This window comes from Peromyscus leucopus, chromosome 3 (genome assembly GCF_004664715.2).
Source record: "Peromyscus leucopus breed LL Stock chromosome 3, UCI_PerLeu_2.1, whole genome shotgun sequence".
Classification (NCBI taxonomy): Eukaryota; Metazoa; Chordata; class Mammalia; order Rodentia; family Cricetidae; genus Peromyscus; species Peromyscus leucopus.
Window position 1 is genome coordinate 71,224,890 of NC_051065.1, and position 21,812 is coordinate 71,246,701.

Here is a 21,812-nt window from a genome sequence, read left to right on the forward strand (position 1 = left end):
CTGACATGCCAATACTCTTAAGAGATAACTATGAGCCTTGTCTTACATTACCATTGTATATACTCACGGGAGGTCTGATACTCTGACTGGGGACGTGTAACCAGGCATCCTTGTGAGATGGCAGGTACCTCGGTTTGTCTGGGGCTGGGGCCTCCACTAGCAGGTCATCTCCTGTCTGTGTTGTCTGGCCTGCAGCAGACTCAGACTTGATAGTGGACCACAGCCACTGCAGAGGTCTTTGTGAGGACTGAATGTGGTGACCTGCCTGTCATTGTCATATAGCAGGTGACTCAAAAGAAGAAACTGGTATTCTACAAAGTGCCACAGCGTGGTTTGTCTTAGTACTTGGTCAGCATCTCTCAATGACAAATTCTTTGAGTTGGTTCTAAAAGAACTTGAGTAAGCAGAAATCCCACCCATGGAGTGATGGAAGTGAGTCTCGAGAGCACATACTGCATCAGATAGAAACTGGCCAGAATGCAAGAGAGTTTTCATTACTTTCTCTTTGGTTAAAATGAATCAATACCCCATAAATAAAAACAGAAGAAAAAGGCATCAACAAGTCATGCTACTCTAAAAGCAAATAGCCTTCTTAGCTCAGTTACAAAGGAACTGTGGCCATAGTTCCTTCTTTCCTACCACAGTCACACCCATATGGTTTGGTTGGGGTACAGAGGACAATTTATCTTCAGTTTGCTTTTTCTAAGTACTTTCTACAAGTGAGAACACGGCACTCCCGTTAAAAGCACTAAACAAGAAACATGCTCACTGAGGATCACTGTCCACCCTCCTTCCCCTTAGTCTTCCCCAGCCATAAATCATGGCAAAACTGACACACAAAACATACAGCTGCGTAACACATTTCCAGCAACCGATACACAAGCACACACACACACACACACAGGAATGCCACACCAGCACGAGTTCTGGTTAAAATGGCCATTTCCCAGGCACAGTGGGTCTAGGCCTTCACCCCCCTTCCCCGTATTAACTTTTATGTTACTTGTTTTTTGGGAAAGGGCTGACATGTCTAGCTATAGCGCTTGGGCTGGCCTTGAACTGGCAATCCTCTTTTGTTGGTCTCCTAAGTCTTTCTCTATATGAAGACTTGAGACTTACTAAACTCTAAAGCTTTAAGTCATGTTCCATCAATATGCTTGTGAGTCAAGAGGTGGGCATGTTCCCCAAAACGAGGACCCATGGGGGATGCCAGTTAGAAGACAAGGCGATGGTTTCAGGCAAGAATGGAAGGCTCACTCTCTGAGCTCTAACCAGGAGGGCAGCCCCAAGCCAGCCTCATGTGGACATACCCTGGCATCCCACAGACATGTCCTTTCCGATACTGGGCTGGAAACAGTCCCATTCTGTAGCGGAAAGGAGCTGAGGATGTCAAGGTCCTCTGGTCTAAGGAGCCTGCCTCAGGGGTGGACACCATCAGAGGTGCTCCGTGATCACAGGAGACAGGAGGAATTCAGAACTGGCAGAAACCATGGTGAAGTCGTATCCCCAGTCTGATACACTCACTTTCCACAGTTACTGATGAGTGGGATGACCTGCTCAAGGCCACTGGGATTGGCTGGGGAGTGGCTGAGCTGGCACGAAAGCTAGTCAAGACTTGAGACTGAATCAGTGGCTCCTATGGAGAGCTGCTTGGTGGCTTCGGCTTTAAAGATGCGCCACAAAGTTCTCGAGGGTTTGGTCTGGGGATGCACAAGGAGACCCCCCCCCCCCCGAGCTTACAGATGTAAGTGTGATGGTACCTGGGTGGGTGGTCAGAGGGGGTCCTGGAAGTCTCAGCCAACCACCGCAGTGGCAGCTGACTAGCTCCTGGAGACCCTGCTCTTCTGTCTTCAGAGTATATCCTAGAGAATTGGCTGGGTCTTCCTTCCCCATTTCCCTCTGCTCCGCAGTGGTACCAGCTGCGGCAGGTACTGGAACCAGTTCACGCTGGCTTGTAAGGGCAAACCATTTTACTTCAGGGACTTTATAAATGGGCTGTGAAATAGAACTATTATTAAATGTTAAATTATGTAAACTTATTATTGAGTAAAATATATTAAAAACAAAGGTTTATTGGTTCTTAATTATCCTACTTCATTTTACTCTGACCTAGGACCTCAAGGTTACTCACATTAATGCTGAGCCTCTTGGGTGAGAAGACACCACAGTATCTCGGTATTCTGTAGCAGTCCAGTGGTGGCTTGGAACTGCCACAGTAGGCGTATTTACAGAAAGGGACAACTGTCACCATTCAGGACTTGCTCCTCTTCAGGAATCAGCTACTAAACATTAGTCAAGAGACCTTGTAATCCTATTTTTAATGTGGAAAAAAGCATTCAAATTAGGCTCCTTGCCTACTCACTGAAGGAACTAGTCAGGGAAGTATTGAGGGAGAGACAATCCTTTACTTTTTAGCATTATAAAAAGGAATACATCTCAACATATTTTTCTATGAATTTGTAGCATTTTTAAAATGATTTTTAAATTACGGGATACAGGCAAACAAGTAAATGGATTTATTTGAAAAGTTTAAAGAATAATAAAATTGTGATCCATGTGCCCAACATTACCAGAAACTTTGAAGTTTCTTTTATAACTTGTTTTCCCAAGAGAAATATTACCCAGATCCAAATACAGTTTTATTTTTTTCAGGATTTTTCTTTCATATATATATATATATATATATATATATATATATATATATATATATATTACACATAGAGAAACGGAAGGTTTTTTAAAGAAAAAGTGGTCACTGGAGACTTCATTCACTGTTGACTAACAGCCTGGAAGTCTGCGGTCAGCAAAGCAATGTTTTGATTTTGAAACTGAAGCTGCTGTAAGATTAATTTTAATTTTCCTACAAATCTGAAATGCCCAAGTGACCATAATTGAACACAGTCATTTGTAGTGATGTTTGTTATTGTGAGGGGAAGTACATATTTCTTAAGTAAATTTTCAAGACTCCATTATAAACCTTTTAAGTCCGCAGACCACAGTGCTCACTCGGGCGGGCAGGTTAAACATGACCTGCGAATGTAATGCAGGGGAACTGGTAGCTGCTGCTCCAGGGAGATCAGCTGCAACCACAAACTCGGGAATGCACACACAGTATTTTCTGAAACCTGGGCTGACATGCTACTGCAATCCCACTCACAGGCCAGAACACTTATTTGTTCTTCAGGGGGTTGGGGAGGGCGCCACTTGGCTCTCAGTGACACTGGAGGCCCCTGAAATGGAAGTGACCACTTGAAACTACAGTGTTTCTTGGAAAAAAATCTGCAAAGAACTGGGTTTTCTGGGACTGTAGGAAGTCTGAGCAGAGCACTGTCAGGAGGCTGCCCTGCTGCAGAGTCCTAGCCCTGGTTCTCCTGCCTGCTGACACAGAGGACTGTGGCTAGAGTGGCCGAAATGCAAAGAGCCCAGTCCTCTCGTTAGAAACGATGCACTGGGCTGTCTAGACACACATCATCCTCTTGATTTCTCTGCCTTGGCTCTGGAGAGGAATCAAGCAGTTGGGGGTACCCTTCCAACGGGAGGGGGCATGGGAGAGACTCCCTGCGGTTAGCAGATGGAAATGGAGTTTCAGATTATAACCTGCCTTCCTCCACTGAGGAAGTTCACAAAGAAACTCAAGGCTCCAGCCCCTCAGAAAGCATCAGGGCCACTGTGTTTCCCTTGAAGCTGTAAGCTTTGGTCTGCCTTTTTAGTGGCCCTGTGGGCACTGTCACAAAGAGCAATTCTGTGGACTAGGCTTAACTGAACTGGCAGTGACTGAAGACTGAAGATGGCGGACTCAATGGCTGAGAGAAAAGGCTGCCTAGGCCCCCAACCAGAGCTGCCCCAAAGGTGAGCGGGAACACCAAGCAGACAGACAGCAGCTACTCATGGATGTATTACAGAAAGAGGGACTGAGGGTCGGGGTGGAACAACGACATGGGAGCAAGCAAGCTGGTGAAGACCAGTAACCACAAGATGGAGATCAGTCTGCCATGGATTATCCTTGAGTCTCACTATACTTCACTGAAATTTGCTACCATAGTCTGATCTCTGCTAGAGGGAGCTGTAACATAAATCTAGGTATATTTTGAGCTGTGTGTAAAAAGTAATATGTGCTCTGGAAGTTTCTTCTCTTTACCAGATATATCATGAATGCCCAAAAGCTTTCCCAGAAAAAGCATGAATACTCAAGTCCTTTCTGCCAGGGCTGCTCTGGCCATGGAGATGCCTGTTGTACTTCTTTTCTGCAGGCAACTTCCATCTCTCCTTCACTTCAGAACTAGTCAAGTATGATTTCCATCTAACACAGTGGTTCTTAACCTGTGGGACGTGACCCCCCCCTGGGGGGTCACATATCAGAGATTCTGCATATCAGATATTTACATTATGATTCACAGCAAAGTTATAGTAATGAAGTAGCAATGAAAATAATTTTATGGTTGGGGGTCACCACGACATGGGGAGCTGTATTAAAGGGTCACAGCATTAGAAAAGTTGAGAACCAAAGCTCTAACAGGAAAGGGAGGACCAACCCAGCCTCTGACATCATATGGGCAACTACTGAATGGACTTTATTTTTGTGGATACGTGTTGACTTACGTAGACTTACAGTCAGTGGACTGTTTAGAAATACTGTGGCATTAACAGCATGTTTTCTTCTTAAAATCTTATTTATGTGTTCATGTGTGTCTGTGTGAGTGTCATGTGTGAGTGCATGTTGTATGTGTGCATGTCCACAGGGCCAGAAGTGGATGTTGGGTCCTTTGGAGCTGGAGTTACAAGAAGTTGGGAGTCACTAGATGTGGATGCTAGCAGCTGAACTCGGGTCCTCTAGAAGGCAGCATGGTCTCTTAACCTCTGAACCGTCTCCCCAGCTCCAATGGGATGTTTTCTTAGATGGAGGAATCCACTTAGATAGTGAAACTATTTTGGGGGCCAAGTAGAGTCCATACACGGGCTGCCCCTTAATATAGTGAAATGCACATGGGCATCTGAGACTCACAGTTTTCAAGTTTCACAGGCCTCAGGGGCTTATATTTTTCCAAGGGTTTCCCCCCTTTTTATTGCAAGAGTTCAGTTTAATTGCTCTAAAGAGTATTAAATCATATTCATGGGAGGCCATTGTTTTGGACTGAGCTCCTGCATTAGGCTCCAGCAGACCAGCCCAAGCCAGAGCGCAGTCACTCCTGTTAGGTGGCACTAATCCAAGTGACCCTTGTACAGGTCAGTTTTCCCTAAAATAAGCAGCTTACTAACCGGTCAAAAGAGCTGGCTTGAGCCGGCTTTCCTGGAACCTCAGGACGGGAGTCCCCTCTGCTTAACCCCGCAAGGGAAGTAACTTGAGCCAATCGGCTTTCATGTCCCCTTTGCCCTTTACAGTCCTTGCTGCCCATGGAGCCAACCTCCTCACACCAGAACAAGTTGTCTTCTGCAGAATGGGCTGCTGTGTCACCCCAGAACTGCTAATAAACGTCAGTTAGATCTTTCAGGTTCTTATAGCCACGCTCTCTGCCTTTGGTGTTTTGTTTTCCAGGAGGCCGGCCTCTCATCAAAGCGTTTAGATATGCAGTCACCCAGGAAAGCACACACGTGAATAATCTTACTTTTTCTTTTTTTTTAAAGAAATGTGACTGTTCCTCCCTCTTCCTCGTCTCTTCTTCCTGATGAGGACTTTGTGAGTTGTGGAATCCTTGAACAAACTAAACCACATGTGGAAAGTATAAGGAGGCTGATGACTGTGACAATTTAAGCATTTTAGTAGAGAAGTTTTTAAAATGCACAAACACTCTTGTGGTGGGCTGCACACTCTGGACATCTGCCTTCTTCTTCACTGACTTTCTCCCTTTCTTGATCATGATTATTGATCATTCACATATTTTTCATCTTGTGTTCACAAAGTGCTTTAAAAATACATGGGGATTACTACCAGAAAGAGAAGGGAGAGGAATCAAGGGGGGAGGAAATTTCAAAGAGCCTCCAAAACCAAGTAAGATGGTTCGTAGCCTAACTGCAGGGCCGCAGTGGTGACACACTGCAATGCTTGCTAAGTTTGAGCACTGCTGGAGTGGACACCACTGGGTTATGCCGAAGACCATTCATCCGGAAGGTCTGAGTCAATGGTTCCCAGGTCTTTCAGGGATGAAGGCTCTGCCGGAGTGCAGACGGGAAGCTGCTTTGCGTTTCGTGGTGGTACTTTTGCTATTCTTTAAGTTGAGGAGCAAAAAGGAATGTCCCACAGCCACTATTTAGTAATCCTTTGAAATGAGTTTGTATTTCACAAGATCCCCTAGCCACCTCAACCCCACATGCTTCGCCCCATACACAGGCTCTATAAAGAAGGGAATTTATAGGTTATTTGGAAGAAAAAGAGCAGGGTGTTTAAACTTTAAAAAATGTCACTGTACTTAACTGTTAATGAAGTGTGTGGAGGGGCCTCCAGCTCTTCTGCTGTCTGTAGCCAGCAGCCTTCATTTGCATGCCCTGGGCGCGCACTAATCCACACCATCGGGTGCTCCCCAGAAAAGCATGGGCCCCACAATGCCATTCACCCTGCTGGTTTATTTAGCAAAGCCTTTCTTCACAGCACACACAGGCCTCCATTTCAGGCCAAGCTCATTACCCCAGATTCCTAATTAGTGTTAATTAAAGCTTTAATGGATTGCAGCCAGAATTTAAAAGCATGCCATCACCTTTAAAGACCCATTGCTGGTTCAGAGCAGGAATGAGCCAGGCCCAGACTTCCTATGGAGTGACTCAAGCTCCTGGATACCTTGGCACACAACATGCAGGCCATGCCTGGTGACCTGGAGCCTCTCCATTCTGTTTTCACAAGAAAAACAAGCTGCCTGCTCCAATCCCTGAATGAAGAAGCTATGGACATTTTCCGAGGAGGACATCTTTCAGTATTCCCCAAAAGGCTAGCCTCAGGGGGATTTCCCCACTCCTGTTATGGCTTGGGAAACAGGACAAAATACTCTAACTAAAATAATCACAAGGAAACCAGTACATTTTTTTAGGCCCCAAAAAGTATTCTCATATTGATTCTGCTGCAGAGAATAGCTCAGAACATTCCTAATAAGTAAACCCCAAATTCAGCAGTTTAAATCGACACTTTTCTTACATACTCCCTATTATATGCAAGCTGACTCATTCTTAAAATGGCCAGATTGAGTCATGAATATTCATAATACAGAAGGAAGAAGAGAAGGTGTGGGATTTAATATGAACACACGACTGCCCAAGGAGATGATGAAGTTACAGGAGGTTGTAAACCACCCAGTGTGGGTGCTGGGAACTGAACTTGGGTCCTATGTAGTAGTGGCAAGTGTGCTTAACCACTGAGACATCTCTCCAGATCTAGGATCCCCCCCCCCCAGACAGGGTTTCTCTGTGTAGCCCTGGCTGTTCTGGATTTCGCTCTGTAGACCAGGCTGGCCTCAAACTCATAGAGATCCGCCTGCCTCTCCCTCCTGAGTACTGGAATTAAAGGTGTGTGCCACCACCACCCAGCCTAGGATTTTTCATTTTTAAAACAATTTTATTCATATTTATTTTATGTGCACTGTTTTGTCTGCATCTATGTCTGTATGAGGGTGCTGGATCTCCTGGAACTGTTACAAACAGTTATGAGCTGCCATGTGGGTACTGGGAATTGAACCTGGGTCCTCTGGAAGAGCAATCAGTGCTCTTAACTGCTGAGCCATCAAATGTTGGATTTTTAAAGAAGTCTATTTAGTGCATACTATGCTAGGGGGTTTGTTTCTGTTTTTGTTTTTTTCTCCTGAGACAGACTGATCTCAATCTCATCATCTTTGTGTAGATAAGGATGATAAGAATGTCTGATCCTCCTGCCTCCACCTCCCATGCTGAGGGTACAAGAATATGTCACCATGCCCAGTTTGTGCAGTGCTGGGATTGAACCCATGGCTTTGTGCATGCTTGGTAAGCCCTCTACTGCCAGCCAGCTTAACTTTCCACAGTCACAGGTGGCCAGCTGGGTCTGTGGGAAAGGGCACTGGAACAGGACTTTCTCTCATCACAGAAAGTTCCTCCCACTGTGCTGTTTTTGCTGCTAAGAAGATTTTTGTTTGGAAATGCCAAAACTTAAGTGGTGGTGAGAACCCAAGGCTGTCAACAAACAGGGTACACGCTGGAGAAGGAAACATGGAGGGCAAACACGGGAAGGTGGGGGACAGCTGAGGACGAGACTGGGGAACACCCACCTTGTTCTTCAGAGGAATGGGAGCCCTCCAAATTATTCCAGAGAGAAATCGTTTCTATACTTTCTTTAAAAAGGTTTAACACCTTAATTTTGTTATTTTTTTTAAAAAGGAATATTTGGGGTACAAATAGAAAAAAATTATTTTTCCTATGTGTGTTGTGTATGTGTGTGGTACAAGTACAATTGCATGTCTGTGTCTGGTTGTGCTCCTGCGGAGGCCAGAGAGACCGCCAGGGTTTTCTCTGCACGGCTCTCTGCCTTTCTACTTTTAGACAGGTCTTTAGCTGGACCAGAAGTCTGCCTCTGCAGCCTGGTCTGCTGGCCAGAGCACTCTCGGGATCGCCTTCCCGACAATGCTGGTGTCACTGGCATGTGCAGCCACGCTCAGCTTTTTACATGGAGCTGGGATTTGAACTCAGGTCCTCATGCTTTCAGAGTGAGTACTCTTACCCACAAAGCCATGTCCCTAGCCTCAAAAGATTCCTTTTGTAATGAAAAGCACCTTATTTATTTGTTTGTCTAGCATTCTGCACAAAGATGTGTTTTCCTTCATGGCTGGGAATGACGGCACATTCTGTAATCTCATCATTTAGGGGGATGACGGAAGAGGACTGTTGTGAGCTCAGAGGCAGCCTGGGATCAAAACTCCAAGAGCAGCAAACAAGAACAAGCAAAAGCAAACCGCAGCAGACGTGTCTTCCAGCCGGGCTGAAGTACATGGGGTACAAGAAAATGTCAGCACGGACATGGAACTTGGTGCTTGGCCCAGGAAGAAGTAGCTGAAATTTAATTTCAAATTGCCCCACGAACTAAGTTAAAAACAGGAGCTCTGGGGCCGAGGAGATGGCTCAGTGGGTAGAACAGCTGCTGAGCAAACATCAAGGGCATGGATTCAGCTCAGCAGCACCCATGGCAAAGCTGGGTGTGGTGCCCTTTGGTGGGGGGAGACTCTGGATCTCAGGGGCTTGCTGGTTAGCCAGTCTAGCAGAAAGGCCACCCCGAGGTTCAATGAGAGACCCTGTCTCCAGAATAAAGGTTAAGAGAGAGAGGAAGACACCTGACACTGACCTCTGACCTACATGTGTGCATACACAAGTGAGTGTGTTCACAGGTACACATGCATACCCCTACACACACACACACACACACACACACACACACACACACACGCACGCACGCACGCACGCACGCACGCACGCACGCACGCACGCGCACACACACACACATACATGAACATCTAATACAGGCCCCTCCTGCTGGGATCCAGAACAGAACTGTAAGCAGGTTTCACTCACCTCCCATCAGCCAGGGAATTCTGCATGAACTTATCTGAACCTGGGTTTCTTACCCACTGAAGACCACTAATCCTGTGCATATCTTCCTTATCAGAGTGAAAATTCTGTGTGCGCCTTTGACCTTAATCTTGTAAAACTTGAGACCAAACTCTTGTTTACCCTCAAAGAGGATGAGAGAAATCCTAGGCCAGTTTCGTCTGTACTCAGTGGATAAAGGAGCCTTGGAACTCATCCTCATTTCAAAAGGAAACTCCTACACCTGTCAATGGCTGCAGGTGAGGCAGGGAGCGACCACAGTGTGCTATTTGTTTACTTTAAAGGCAGCAAGGATGTACTCAACACTGCCGGGCACATAGTTTCTTATAAAGCACGTTGCCTGGTTATTTATTAAAATTGTCTCTACTCTTGAGAATTGCATGCATGTATACGATGAAATATGATCAGACCCACCCCCTTCTTCCAGTCCCTTCTATACTTCCAGCAAGTCCTCCTCCCGGCTGCTGCTGCTGCTCTTCCTGATATTGCGCTAAGTGCATGGGTCTGAGGAGCGTGGGAACCTATTAGCGGGGACAGCCTCAGAGAATGATCTCTCCCCTAGCAGCTCTCAGCTGCCAACAGCTCCTCACTCTGGGGTGGGCTTGGAGAGGATCTCCTCCATCTATGCCAGCATCAAGCAGTTCTTTATAGGGAATGATTGGTCTTAACTGTCAAGGTGATACAATCTAGAGTCACCTGGAAGAGAGTCTCAATAAGAGATTGTCTAGATTGGGTTGGTTTGTGGGCATGCCTGTTGGGGAAGTGTCTAAATTATGTTAATGGAGGTGGGAAGATCCACCCACTGTGGTGGCCTCTCCTTGGGCATGGATCCTGAGATGTAAGAATGGAGGACACTGAGCTGAGCACAGGCATTCACTCCTCTCTCTCTGCCCTTGACTGCAGCCGTGACTAGCTGTTTCCAGTTTCCGCCTTCACTTCCTGCAGTGACGGGAGAACCTGGAACTGTGAGCTAGAATCAACCCTTTCTCCTCTAAGTTGCTTTGTTGGGTGTTTTATCACAGTACCAGGAACCGAAACCAGGACAGGGTGGTGACAATGTCAGCAAGACACTGAGGTCAAGATGAAGGTCACAATATGTAAACAAACTTAAAAAGCCAACATCATTCTCTCTTTTCTTTTCTTTTCTTTTCCTTTCCTTTCTTTTCTTTTTTCTTTTGTTAATCACTAATTTACAACAGAAGTTTGGTGGCTGTTCATACCCTCTATGGCCCTAAGGACACGTGCAAGATTTGGCAGAAGAATTCACGCTTCTTCGCGGAATGCTGAAACCAGTCAGATGAAATGCCAGGGTTGCCTATTAAAACTGGGAAAGCCAGGGAGGGGGGGGGGCGGCGAAGCCACCATGCCCATCCTGGTGTTTCCAATCACTGCTGCTGAATTACGCAGCTGGTCCTGGCCTCATTTACAAAATTAACCAGACTTTCTCCAAGTCGGCATCACTCCCTGGGAGAGCATGGGGAATTTATGAAGAGACATTATATCTCTGAGGAGACTGGGGGCTATTTAGTGGGTAATTCACTGAAAGGAACCCCAGTGTCTTTGAAGGAGTTAATTTACCTCCTGAGGCTGTGGGAGTTAGCTTCCTCATCTGGCCTAATGCGATGGGGGAAGGTGATTACAGAACAGCTTACATGGTTTTTGTTCTTGTTTTTGGTTTTTGGAACTTTTCTAACCACGAAATTCATTAAGAAGAGGGGAAACTCTATGGTACCAGAGAAGGCCTTACTTCCTGGAGTCTTCCTAAAGGTCAGTGAGGTCTTTCCCAAGCCCTGGCTTATCTTTGCTCTGAATGAGGAGAGCACTCATGTGAAGGGAGCTCGCTAGGTTTGGTCACCCGAGGGACACCGACAATGATGGCTGGACAAGGGGGACACACGAAGTTGTGAACACTGCGAACTCTGTGCCTATCACTCCCAGAAGTCTTCATGCCTGTAATGAAACTGGGAAACTCTGCTCACTGACCTAGGAGGGTGCCTATGGCTAGCATTTAACTTTGCCACTCTTCCTTGGTCTCCCACTTCTCAAAAAAGACAGAAGAGATCAACGTCCACCACATACAGGGTTCCTTCCTGCTGCACCCATCTCTTCACTCTTGAATCCAGCTCAGGTCCCACTTTCTTACAGACCAGTGGTTCTCAACCTGTGGGTCATGACCCCCTTGGGTCAAATGACCCTTTCACAGGGGTCACTTAAGCCCACGGGAAAACACAGAGATTTACATTACAATTCATAACAGTAGTAAAATTACAGTTATGAAGTAGCAAAGGAAATAATGTTATGGTTGGGGGTCACCACACATGAAGAACTGTATTAAAGGGTCACAGCAGTAGGAAGGTTGAGAACCACTGCTCTAGACTAAGGGCTCTAGATTACAGAACCCATGACTGGCATGCTAATATAACTCATTTTTATTTTGTTTCATAACCAGAGCACCATTTATGTGAAGAATTTTAACTGGTGTAAGCATAGAAGCAGCCCCAGTAACCCAGAAGATGGCAACCACTAGCCATTTTGGCTACAAATCATGGCTAAGAGTTTTCTGTGAGGCCAATTCCTTCACGTAGGCCCTATTAAAAAATAATTGCCATCTGCCAGACTCCCTTCTTTTTTTCATTAAACTGTCATTAATTACGGGTAACAACAAATTTCATTTGGATTTTATGGAGTAATTATAAAATAAACAGGGAGAACATCAAGCTTCCTGCCTTTTTGAAGGCAGGGAATCTTTATAATGCTCCATTCATAAGGCGGCCACGATAAGCCCTCCATTCTATTTACTGTGATGATTATAACTCTCAGACTCATCCTTCCTTGGCTAACAAGTGTCTTCTTTCAGCTGAGTTCAGCCTGACTTCAGCATGGGTCAGTAGACCGCAAACCTGTCTTCACTCTCGGGGAACAATAGATCTTTTGTGGGTTATTGCATCATTCACGGAGGTTGTTGCATAATTTGACCACTATGTCTTGAAGTTTTCATATTCCACATATATGACAATATATTATTGTAGAGTAATTAAAAATAGAGTGGGTTTTAATGTTCTGATTAGAGCAGGTTTATTGTCTGGATAAGGTGAAGTGCAAAGTTTTACTGATGCTTTTCAACTACAACATTTAGGTTAAAACATTTGAAACAAGCCATTAATTTAATAACGTGTTCATCCACAACAAATCATAACTCATTTCTTTTTACTGCAGAAGTAATTGAGTAATGAATAATGAAAATCATCCCCCTGAAGAGGGCAGTAAATATGTTGACTTTATTATTAATACTCAATTTTAGTTAATAAGGCAGCTATTAAATGTGAAACAGGATGGATCTAATTTATTGACTATTCAAGATAACAGTGAAATATTACCTAGTAAATACCTGGGTTCTTACAAGAGAAGATTTGATTCTAAACCAAGGGCTAGAATCCAACTGAGATGCCAGTTCTCACTGAGAACTTAACCTGCTTCTCCCGCACCTTAAATAATTTAAAGTGGGTGCATGTGCACACACGCAGGGACACTGGAGAGGGCCACACACCTCATCTCTCTGTGTTGTAGTGAGCTGGAATTCTCTAGGGAATGAGTTCATAGCAGGAAAACCTCGGAAGGACACTAGATCTAAGGGGAGGCTTGCTGCTGGCATCTCAGAGGCAGTATTTAGTGACGGATTGGAGAAAGGAAAAAGCCAGTTCCCATTAACAGCAAAAGGGTTAGAGCAAGGTGTTTCCCACTCTATCCCTATCAACAGGATTATAGCTGATTCTCGTTATTCAGTATGGTGCTGAGTTCAAGAAGCCTGAACTACTACTCAGGGAAGCATGGGCTGAGATTCCTCGGAGCCTCTGGTCACTCTAATACTTTTTTTGTTTTTTGTTTTGTTGAGACAGGGTTTCTCTGTGTAGCTCTGGCTGTCCTGGAACTCACTCTGTGGACCAGGTTGGCCTCAGGCTCACAGAGATCTGCTTGCCTCTGCCTCCTGAGCACTGGGATTGAAGGTGTGTGCCACCACTGCTCGGCTCTAATACTTATTTTAAGTATGTTTCTGTTTATGGATATGCTATTGGTTTGCTGTGGATATCATTCTATATAAATAAAACACTGATGGCCAGTGATCAGGCAGGAAGTAGGTTGCCAGGCAGGAAGTAGGTGGGACAAGGAGAGAGGAGAATATTGGGAAGCGGAAGGCTGAGGGGAGAGACACTGCAGCCACCGCCATGAGAAGCAGCATATGAAGACGCTGGTAAGCCACCAGCCACGTGGCAAGGTATAGATTTATAAAAATGGGTTAATTTAAGATAAAAGAACAGTTAGCAGGAAGCCTGCCACGGCCATACAGTTTATAAGTGATATAAGCGTCTGAGTGATTATTTTATAAGTGGATTGTGGGACTGCGGGGCTTGGGGAACCTGGAGAGAAGCCCTCCAGCTACAAATGGCGCCCAACGGCTCGAGTTTCCACCTTAAACCTGAGAATATTTAATAACCAATTCTAAACAGAGCCAAAACCAGGTTCCTGCTTCTTGTCTCATACCGGCAGCTAGACGCTGCAAAACGCAGGTTTGAACACTGGCGGGTTCCTGGCGGGTGTGTTTGACCGGCAGTATTGTGGAAATGAGGCGTCTGCCAGCGGCACATTACGCTGTGTAGTAGATTTAGTCTTTACTAGTATTAAAATAAAAAAAAAAAGAGGTTTCTGGGCTACACACTGCTTTGATAAAAGCTTAGACCCACTATTTCTGAGACTTAATGACTCACAGAACTGGCACAAAACGTACAGCCGCCGTGTTCGAAAGCTGAAATGGGCGGAGCCAGCAGCCACAGCGCTGTTTCAGTCTTAAAATACTACAGTTTAAAGCAATAGATTCACAATATGTAGGCTTAAAAGAGACAAAAAAAGATAAATTAATATAAATAAGCCACGTAAAGATGGCTACCACACAGAGAATCTGGATTATGTTGTCTTTGATATTTGTAACTGAAGAAAAACATTTGATTGCAAAAGCTGTTGAGTTATGCCAAAATGTATATTTTAAAGGTACCTTGACTTCAAAATTTGGATTTAAGGATATGTTGCTTTGGAAAAGAGATTCTGCTTTTGTTTCCACAGAAAGCCAAAGGCTGTGGATTTGTTCCAGATTAAGATACATCAAGTTTCACCAGCCAAGACCCCCTGAAAGGTCTCCGATGACACCATGGCCCAGATGATCCAACATCCAGAGCGGTTTCAAGGCAACTGGTTCATACAATACAGCCTCAAGGACTACCCCATAGGCCTAAAATTTTCTTTGTATCCCCATAAGATACAGCGCCCCCTCCAGCAGGAAGTAGTAAGAGATGCTACGCCCAAATTCCCAAATATACCAAGCTGGCTTTAGAGGTGGAATTGGCTCACTCCCCCTCTAAACCCAGACATATTAAAAAAATAAATGGTTAAGAGATTCTTGCGTCCCAAATCAGAAGAGCCCTCTGGTGTGGGACAGAGAAAAACCAATATTTTTATTTAAAACAGGTTGATTATAAATGTGATCTCTTTCTAAAAAAGAAAAGGGGATATGATATAAATATATAGGAAGATATAGAGATGATAAGATAAAAGGGTAGATTAATGAATCTACTTTTAAAGAACAACTTGTTTAAAATGTTTTACATTGGTATAGATTTTAGTTTATTGATACAAACTTGAAGTTAATTTTGTTATACTGTATATATGTATTTCTATTCTTGTTTGAGGTATTATGTTTATGTAACTCATTTAAAATTGTAATGGATAATTTAAAAATAGATTAATAATCAGTCATCTATGATAATCATATTTGTAGCCATGTTAGTTAAGTCTTCTAGGTATACATAGATATATTTCAGATAGATAGGTAATCTTCAAACACTTCATAGACCTAGAGAATATGGCATTTAAATAACTTAAAATTCTGTTGATATGAGACACAATTGCTCCTGGCTGCACCAATTGATCCAGAGAGAATGTTGGGCTTCTAAGACATTTCCATTTGGAAGTTTGTCTTTTTGGCACAAAATGGCCTACTGGGCAAAGAACTGCCCTTGCCTTGATGGCTGACAGTACAAATGCAATGCTGTCCTTTCTGGACAAGCGGGACACAAGGAAAGCGACCACTGTACTCTGCCAAGACAGGGTAAGATGGTCTTTCAGAATCCTGCTTCTGAAAATGGTCTGTCAGATACTCTAGGCCTGTAGCCAATTTAAATGCACCAACAATGCTGAGAAACATTAGGTGACTGTCCAGGCTGCCAGCTGTCTTGGTCTACTCTTGCAAGATTCCCGAAAGTTGCTTGCATCCATCTACCATTTCTCAGGTACCATTATGTTCCTTCTCAGGTCTTTGATGTGGTTGAAAACTAGATAGTTGTAATTTCCTCAGTTATGATAAAAGATAAGTTAGATATAAAACCTTAAACTCACAAATATAAGATAGATAGGACATCTTTAATATTGTAACTGTAATTCTTGCTCGATAATTGTTTTGTTATATGTAATTTTACCATGTTAAAGTTAAAACCTTACTTTTTAAAAAAAAGAAAAAAAGGGGAAATGCTGTGGATATCATTCTATATAAATAAAACACTGATGGCCAGTGATCAGGCAGGAAGTAGGTTGCCAGGCAGGAAGTAGGTGGGACAAGGAGAGAGGAGAATATTGGGAAGCGGAAGGCTGAGGGGAGAGACACTGCAGCCACCGCCATGAGAAGCAGCATATGAAGACGCTGGTAAGCCACCAGCCACGTGGCAAGGTATAGATTTATAAAAATGGGTTAATTTAAGATAAAAGAACAGTTAGCAGGAAGCCTGCCACGGCCATACAGTTTATAAGTGATATAAGCGTCTGAGTGATTATTTTATAAGTGGATTGTGGGACTGCGGGGCTTGGGGAACCTGGAGAGAAGCCCTCCAGCTACATTGGTTCTCTGAAGTTGCAACCAGCTACAGTGACTCATGTCTGCAGAAAGCTGATCTAATACTTGGATTTTCTCTGTAAGGCACATCACCACCCTCTTGTGCTTCCAGACACAAGACAAAATGTGGGACTAGTCTTGGGGAGCATATTCGTGAAAAGCCGACCAAAAGCAGGAAACTTTGAAACAGAGCAAAAAGAGTGGACCACATGGACCGTGGAGGGGACTCCTGCAGCAGGCACCCACATGGAGCAGGCACCCACACAGAGCGTGGAGGGGACTCCTGCAGCAGGCACGCCGAGACAGGACAGTGCCTCGCCCTCTCCGAGCAGTGCCTCAAGCTGTGGGTCTGCACATGTTGACAAGTGACAACAAAACGCTTCAAGTAACAACAGGTCTGGGGGTACACAGAGATGTTTAGCAAGAAGGCAAACTTGCAAATGCCCAGTCTATAAATCAGATGGACTGCCCGGGCCTTACACTGCCTGCTTCACCAGTCACGTGCCTACATGCCACACTGGCTTTCCTCTGCAATTCTTCTCACTTAGGGACCTCTCAGTCCACACACAGCCTTCGTACAGCAGGAAGGGCTAGAACATACTCTGATCATTCAATTAACCATGAAATTCATTTCTAGAAATCACTAATTTCTAGAACTGTACTAGGTGTCAAAGCCCCAAATAAAACATGTGTTTGGGAACATCTCAAGAGACAGCCCAACATTTTCTCATTTGGATGGTTCAGAGAAGAGCTCCATTTAACTAGAGGTACATTGTATAACACCCCAAGTTTGCTAATGGTTCTAAAGTGACAGTGTCATTTGTGACACCAAGACTTCCTGCTTGACCTTCAAAGGAAGAGTATTCACAGCTTAACATGAGTGATGTGTGGCATTTCTACAGAAGAAAATTGCAATTCAATGACATCTCACACAATGACTCAGACTCGCATATTCTCTTAAGAAGCATGTATTAGAGGACACAAATTCCTACATACCAACAACGAGGCGCTTAAAGAAACAACCTCCTGTGTCTCATGGAAGGGCTATGGGCTCTCAAACTCTCTCTATTATTCTAGAACATAGCCAGGTTTGCTGATTGGTGTCACTTGCCTGATACTCCTGAACATTTGATCACTTTTTCCTAGGTGTGCACACAACATTTTCCTTAATAAACAATTAGCTATCTACTAGGTACGAGGCAGTTTGGCTCCGTGAGAATAGTTCAAGAGGCCCTGGTCCAATCTTGAGAACCTGACAGAAAGTGAACAAACAAAATATCAAAACCAAAGCCAACCGATTGAGCAGAAACTGTCCAGTAGGAAAGGATGGGGTTTTAAAATATGCCAAGGGGATTTTGGGTGGCAAGGGATGATAACTTCAGACTCACCCACAGGGGCTGCACTGTGAGGAGGTACTATGGCCAATGTAATTGTAGGAACCTTCCCTCTATTGACTAGGATGGAAGGAGTAACTCACCCCGAGAAGGCTTTTAGAAGTATTACAATTTTTAGGTTAGGCACAGGGGGCCCTTTATGTTTTATATGCTTTCTTTTAAAATAGACTTAGGCTTTCTGTGCATTTTGAACGGTTTCAACTAGCTCTCCAGGCTCATCTATTCCTCCAAGCACGTATACAGGCACCAGCAAAATGGCTCTCTTATTGTATTGTCCACGGCACTATTCTGACAGCCAGCATTGATTCACATCCTACAGGCATGCCTGGAGACGAAGGGCAGGGAGGGGGAATTTACATGTTAGTAAAGAAGTTTCTTCAAGCTGGCTACTCCTCAAGGGGGGCAAAGAAGCCTATTTAGACTTCCTATGTTGGGGCCCAGACAAGAAACTTGAGTCTTTAAATATTGTTTTCTGAATCTGGAGCTCTTTGTAGCAAAGAGCACTTTGATGATGAATTGCACAGACATGGAAAAACAATGAGCCAACAGAAAGAACAACTTGTACAGCCAAAGAGGGTCCTTAAGCAGAACAGGCCAGCACTGACTGAGTCTCTGTCCTCACAGGACAGCATCTCCTGAGTCTTGTGGAAAAGCAAGAAGAGGGCAATCTTGTTTCACAGCTAGGATATGTTTTGCTGCAGTTAACTTCATTAATACAGAATCTATCACCTGCAGAATGCAGGATAAAGGGTGATACGGATAGTGTTGGTATGAGAACCAATGAACCGAGATTATCCAAGTTTTGTGGCCTGAACACACAGCCTTCAGAGACTTTAGAAGTAGTGAATGTACCCGCTCTTTGCTGACGTTTCACTGAGACACTGAGGCATCCACAGGTGGGAAGCCCAAAGGTGTTAAGACAAATCTGAGAAGACTATTTTAGGATCCCCACACAGTAGGACCCTTTAGGTGACAATCGTCAGTGTAAAGGCTGCTTTCACTCACTGAGTATAGCAAGGATTTCATCCTCCTAAAGACTTCACTAGCAGAGGTGATACGCACTGATGCTATCTCCCAATAGTTCTTCCTCTCCATTTTCTTGGCACATGATAGGTCAGAACTTCTTCATTCCCCTTGAGATTAGATATGGCATATGGCTTGATTTGGCCAGTGGCATGCACATGCTAACAATGCTTCTTCCTGACATGGGCTCCAGAACATGGGTCTATCAGGCAAGGTTCTTGAGTGGCTATAAGGAGTAGAACATCTTCAAGTGAGCTCTGAGGCTCCTGAAGAGAGCAAGCAAACTCTTGTCATTGAGATCTAGAGGTTATTTGTTGCTGCAGTATTGGCAAATGCACCTGAACTAACATCAAGCTGTAAAAATTTAAAGTTTGTTTCTTTCACTTTTAGTTCAATTAAAAAAAAATTCAATGGTTCTTCACTCTCTGGCTCAAATAATATGTCATCACCACTCCAGCCAACACTTCCCTCTGTGTATGAGCATCAATTCCAACCGTAAGAAGTCATAGAAGTCAGCACTTGGTCATTTCTATTTTCTAATACATGTTAATAGTACTCCACAGAGAGATCAAGAGACTTTGGAAGGTCAGGGGTCACGTGGTCGGCATCTCTGCAACATCACCAGCAAAGAAGGGACGTCAGCAGCTTACAGAAGGTGTTGGCTGAGGCCTGGAGCTGCCCATATTTTGTAGTGCTCAGACTCTTCTGCGTCACTGACCCAGCCTGGTAACCCTGAGCATGCACTGCTGTACAGAGCATGTGGAGCTGACAATGGACTTGCCAGTAGCCACAAGGCTGCTCCATTAAGTGGACTGTGGCAACCTTGGCCAACTCTGCAGATTTCCATTTTTCTGTATAAACTGACTGTAGATAACCCACTGGCTGTAGCTTCCAAACATAACCAAGGAGCAGAACCGAGCAGCACAATAGTGATAACTTAAGGAGAGAAAACAGCCAGTGGGATTTAAAGCGAGATTTGGTGGGCTTATATTGAAGTGCTGTGAAATGTGAGAAACGGCACAGATTGCTGGAAAGGAATGCTTGAGCCTGGTTCAAGTTTCATTAGTGCAAATAATGTAAACATGGCCCCCATAAAGTCATCTGGCCAGCTCGCTCTCTGCCTGGACATTCTTCTTTCTCAGGCTCGCAGAGCTGGGAAAGCGGCACTGTGACTTCAGGACGGTGCTTGGTGAGCAAGGAGGCCGTGCTCACACAGACCAGCCATTTTACATACCAGTGAAGGTGGAGGAGAGTGTCTCACTGCTGCAGGTTCTTAAAGGATAGTTTACAAAATGGAAATTTGTGAGCATAGGGAAGGAACCTATTTTGGATCTGGAAGTTGTGAGCAGGAACTGAAATTGGAAAATTTGGGGCATTAACCTCAGTGAGAGATAAACACCATAAGTCTGCTCATTCTCCAATTGGTGATGAGTCAGAAAAAACAAACAAAAATCAAAAACAACCATTTAATTGTTCCAAAAATAAGTGAAAAATGTAAGCCTGTCAATCATGCCCTAAGCACCCGAGTGGCACATTCTGTCACCATTATAGAACTGTGTACAGAGCAAGGAGGTCACCCTGTTTGGTGAGGCAGCACACGGAATAATAGCTTCGTAGTGATTAAAGAGATGCCCCAAGTGCTGGAGAGCAAACTCAGGGCGCAGACACGATGAGGCTATACTTGTGTGGTTTTGTGGGCCTGGAGACTTAGACAACCAAGGAAGATCCAGGGTGATCAGCTGCCCAATTTTATCTGTTTTACTTGTTAACAATAACTAGTCAACTGTTTCAAGCAGAACCAACTGGAAATAGAGTCAACTGTTATGATACTATTAGACGAGGCATAGAGAGAAGAAATCACTCCTTGTTCCCAGTACGTGACTGATAAGTGACCATGGAGGCTCCCCCACCCCACCTCATGTAACTGCCTTGTACCCTGGGACCCTCAGCTGCTGCTCACACAATCCAAGCAATGGGACAACTCAACAGGAGTGGACGCCTTAGACCTTCTCTCATGTTGGAGGAATTGTAAACGCCTCTGGCCCCAACCTGGGACTCAGCAACCCCTTACAGTACATTACCCTCACTCCGTTTTAGTGAGCTGAGACCTCAGCTTGATTTTGAGGCCTCAGCCTCATTTGGTAACCCATGCCTCTTGGGGCACAAAATTACGTACGTCGTTAAAACTTCATCAAGTAATAATTTTACTCTGATTGTTAACATAAATAACAGCAGTAAATAACTACAGAGTGATAGATCTGCTCTCGTTCTCTCCAGAGAATCACAGTTTGGCCTTGATCTATGAAGTCAGGACACCCTTCCCATTGTTTACTGCCACTTAACTTCACTTGGCACGCTGTCCCTTGGTTTAGAATTAGCATATTGCTAGTTGAACATTAGAAACAGGTCTGCTTCAAACACAAGGTCTCACACAGGAGTGAGGTCTCAATGATCAGGTATCCCATGGCCTGGCAGGTGTTTCTGCCTTCTGCTGTGTTTCTTCCGGATAATAGAAGAAAAAACTGTTCTTGTGAAAATTAAGTGAATTCTGTTCAGACGGGAAAAGGGGTGCTTACGAACAGATGCAAGCTCCTTCTTCCCTCCAGGAAGAAGTTCCGCAGCAAGCTACTTGAGTTCCATGGGTCTCGGCAGCACCGGACAACTTTCTCATTTGGCGAATGCCCCCTCACCTTTCCACCAACAACAAAGGTATCGCCTGCTAAGATATATTGCCATAATATGATTGCAGGGAAAATATATGGTGTAATACAGAACAGTCTAAATACCTGTAAGTGGAAAAAGACATAAACGACCATTTTAATTACTTTCCTCATGTAAAACGCAGCTGTAGTAATGTTGGCAGGTCTCACCTGCCCTGTTTTAAATCTGTGACATGAAATCATGCCACT

At 44.4% G+C, this 21,812-nt stretch overlaps 1 protein-coding gene across 2 annotated transcripts in view; it reads right to left on the reverse strand.

The window, feature by feature from the left end:
• The window catches only part of Jazf1 (JAZF zinc finger 1), a 317,535-nt gene that overhangs the window by 55,835 nt on the left and 239,888 nt on the right, over window positions 1–21,812 (reverse strand). The window contains exon 1 of one of the 2 annotated variants that reach the window (XM_037203762.1): window positions 68–445. The exons of the other annotated variant lie outside the window; for it this stretch is intronic. Coding sequence (XP_037059657.1) covers window positions 68–108 — 41 coding nt within the window. The 5' untranslated portion in view covers window positions 109–445. Of the gene's footprint in view, window positions 1–67; window positions 446–21,812 lie in introns of those variants that run through there. 2 annotated transcript variants of the gene reach the window in all.